This window comes from Frankliniella occidentalis, unplaced genomic scaffold, assembly GCF_000697945.3.
Source record: "Frankliniella occidentalis isolate FOCC.00 unplaced genomic scaffold, Focc_3.1 Scaffold6, whole genome shotgun sequence".
Lineage (NCBI taxonomy): Eukaryota > Metazoa > Arthropoda > Insecta > Thysanoptera > Thripidae > Frankliniella > Frankliniella occidentalis.
Window position 1 is genome coordinate 4,047,069 of NW_026267136.1, and position 2,315 is coordinate 4,049,383.

A 2,315-nucleotide genomic window follows, 5' to 3' on the forward strand; every position below is an offset into this window, starting at 1 on the left:
CCCCCCGCCTCCCTCACCCCTGCCCAGCGCTTTTGTAACGGTCCTGCCCCACCTACCCCCTCTGCTTTATTTTCTAAACATCTTTTTCTCCTTTATTTTCTTGGTCGCGCCGTCGTAGGACTTCGGGTCGGGTAAGGTTACCCGCGGCGGCTAAGTACAGCCGTACCCGGCCCAGGAACTCGTGTAAGGTTGACCCCGGCGGTCCAGGCCAACCGAGCCCAACCGTACCCGGACCAGTCAGTCGTTGATCTAAGAGAGCGCTAGATGTCGGGGTCGCAGAAGCAGGCCGACCTACTGTTATATACTCACTTGAAGATGAGGCCGTCCTGCGCCATGGCGTACACTATCCTCGGCATGGGGAACATGGAGCCGAACATGGAGACGGAGAGGCCGGCCAGCGCGCCCACCGCCACCACGTACTTGCACTTGTTAGCGCCCACGTAGCTCCACATCTCAACGAGCGCCGAGTCCTTGTCCACCTGGTCGTATGGCACTGGAACGAAACGAGCCGCATGAGCGAGCGTGAGCGGCGGGGGCGAGGGGTACAACCGCGGGTACAACTTCACCCCCCCCCCCCCGAAAAGAGAAACATCAATGTAACCCTGAAGTAAAAAAATGAAAAATCAAAATCAATTTAAAAAATCAGAAAAAACCCAGGAGGAATTGAAAAAATCAGGAAAATCAAGAACAATCGAAAAAGAAACATAGGCGTACGTTTGAATTTAGAGTGAAGTATGTGAAGGGTGTGAGCGCCCTGCAGAAAACAAAAAACCGTCATGTTCACGTTTCTTAAAGCGCGGGCAGTGTGCAATACGTACCGACGAGCGTGAGCATGAGGGAGGAGGTGACGTAGGCGACGAGGATGATGGCAAGCGAGCCGACGATGGCGAGCGGAATGGACTTCTTGGGGTTGTTGGACTCCTCGCCCGTCGTCGCGATGATGTCGAAGCCGATGAAGGCGTAGAAGCAGGTGGCGGCGCCCGTCAGCACCTGACAGAGACACAGAAAGAGGGGTGGTGGAAAGATCAGGATATTGCGACGCGACGAGGATACTGCAGTCTGTGTGTGTGTGTGTGTGTGTGTGTGCTTTTAACGGCTCCCAGCCGGATGTCAGGCTTCGATGCACTCGCACGCCGTCATAGTCTCTCCGGGCCTGACAGGTGAGCACACCTGGCGTTGTGTGAGTGTGTGTGTGTGTGTGTGTGTGTGTGTGTGTGTGTGTGTTTGTGTGTGTGTGTGTGTGTGTGTGTTGAGCAGACTGTAGGCAATTTCGCGTGTGTGAGTGTGAGTGCACTCTCGTTTATTCGCCAGGGCGAGAGGACGGACGGGCTGCTTCATCATGGTACACTCCTCCTTCCCCTTTTCCTTCTCCTCCTCCTTCGCCACCCATCCCAGGTGGCCTGGTGTGACGCTACATGACGGCCACCCTCGTCTTTCTTGCTCCTCCCACGATGTTCCCTTGAGACACCTCTTTGACGGACTGAACGAGCCAGTACCACCGGCGAACAGACCGCGCACAGCACATTCTACCTTTGATGCAGCAAATTTTCTCATCCACATCTTTTCAGCGTGTATACTTTAATACTAACAGATAGCGGGTCGGGATGTTGCGGGATGCAAATATGTTTTGAGTTGATTAAAAAAATAATTACGGATAATTATCAAGAGTACTTTTTATATATGCGCGCGCGGTTTGTTTGGTCATGGATTAGTTTCGGCCGATCACAAAGATCGCACGGTGCTGCTCGGGACCTTTCGAGGAGAGGACAGCAGAGGGTGGTCCAGCGTCATTAATTCACATTCCCTTTTTGCGGCGGGTGGAGCCGTGGCAGGGGTCGCGGCTCGCCTCTCACTCGCACCGCCTATGCTTCCCACGACGCGCTGCCTGCGACGGCGAGGACGCGACCTAAATAGGCGGCGGCGGCCGGAGCGAGAGTAGTGCGCTGTGCACGGCGCGGTGACGGTCGTTATTATTCCTTATTCATCCGTCTCTGTCGCTCCCTCTCTCACGCCCCGCCGCCCTCTCCCTTTTTTTCCCCTCTCTGGATCATTCTCTGTCTCTCTCCCTCGCTCCGTTTTCCGTCCGGGTTGAGATTGGAAGCTCCACTCCACGCCACGCCGCGCGGCCGCGCCGAGCCGAGCGCGCAGCCCAGTGGCGGGCAGGGCATTGTGCCGTACAAAGGGACCCGCGTGCCCCCCGCAGTGCCCAGCAGGCAGCCGGCTATCCCGCACGTGTCCGGCCAGCCAGTCACTCACACTCAGCACATGTTCTCTCTCTCTCTCTCTCTCTCTCTCTCTCTCTCTCTCTCTCTCTC

At 56.2% G+C, this 2,315-nt stretch overlaps 1 protein-coding gene across 1 annotated transcript in view; it reads right to left on the reverse strand.

Annotated features, from left to right (window-relative positions):
- Positions 1-305: 305 nt before the first annotated feature.
- The window catches only part of LOC127750301 (probable cationic amino acid transporter), a 53,814-nt gene continuing 51,804 nt past the window's right edge, over positions 306-2,315 (reverse strand). Inside the window, exons 5-6 of the mRNA XM_052271575.1 lie at positions 819-990; positions 306-493 (exon numbers count right to left, since the gene is read on the reverse strand). Of these exons, the coding sequence (XP_052127535.1) occupies positions 306-493; positions 819-990 (360 nt within the window). The remainder of the gene's footprint in view (positions 494-818; positions 991-2,315) is intronic.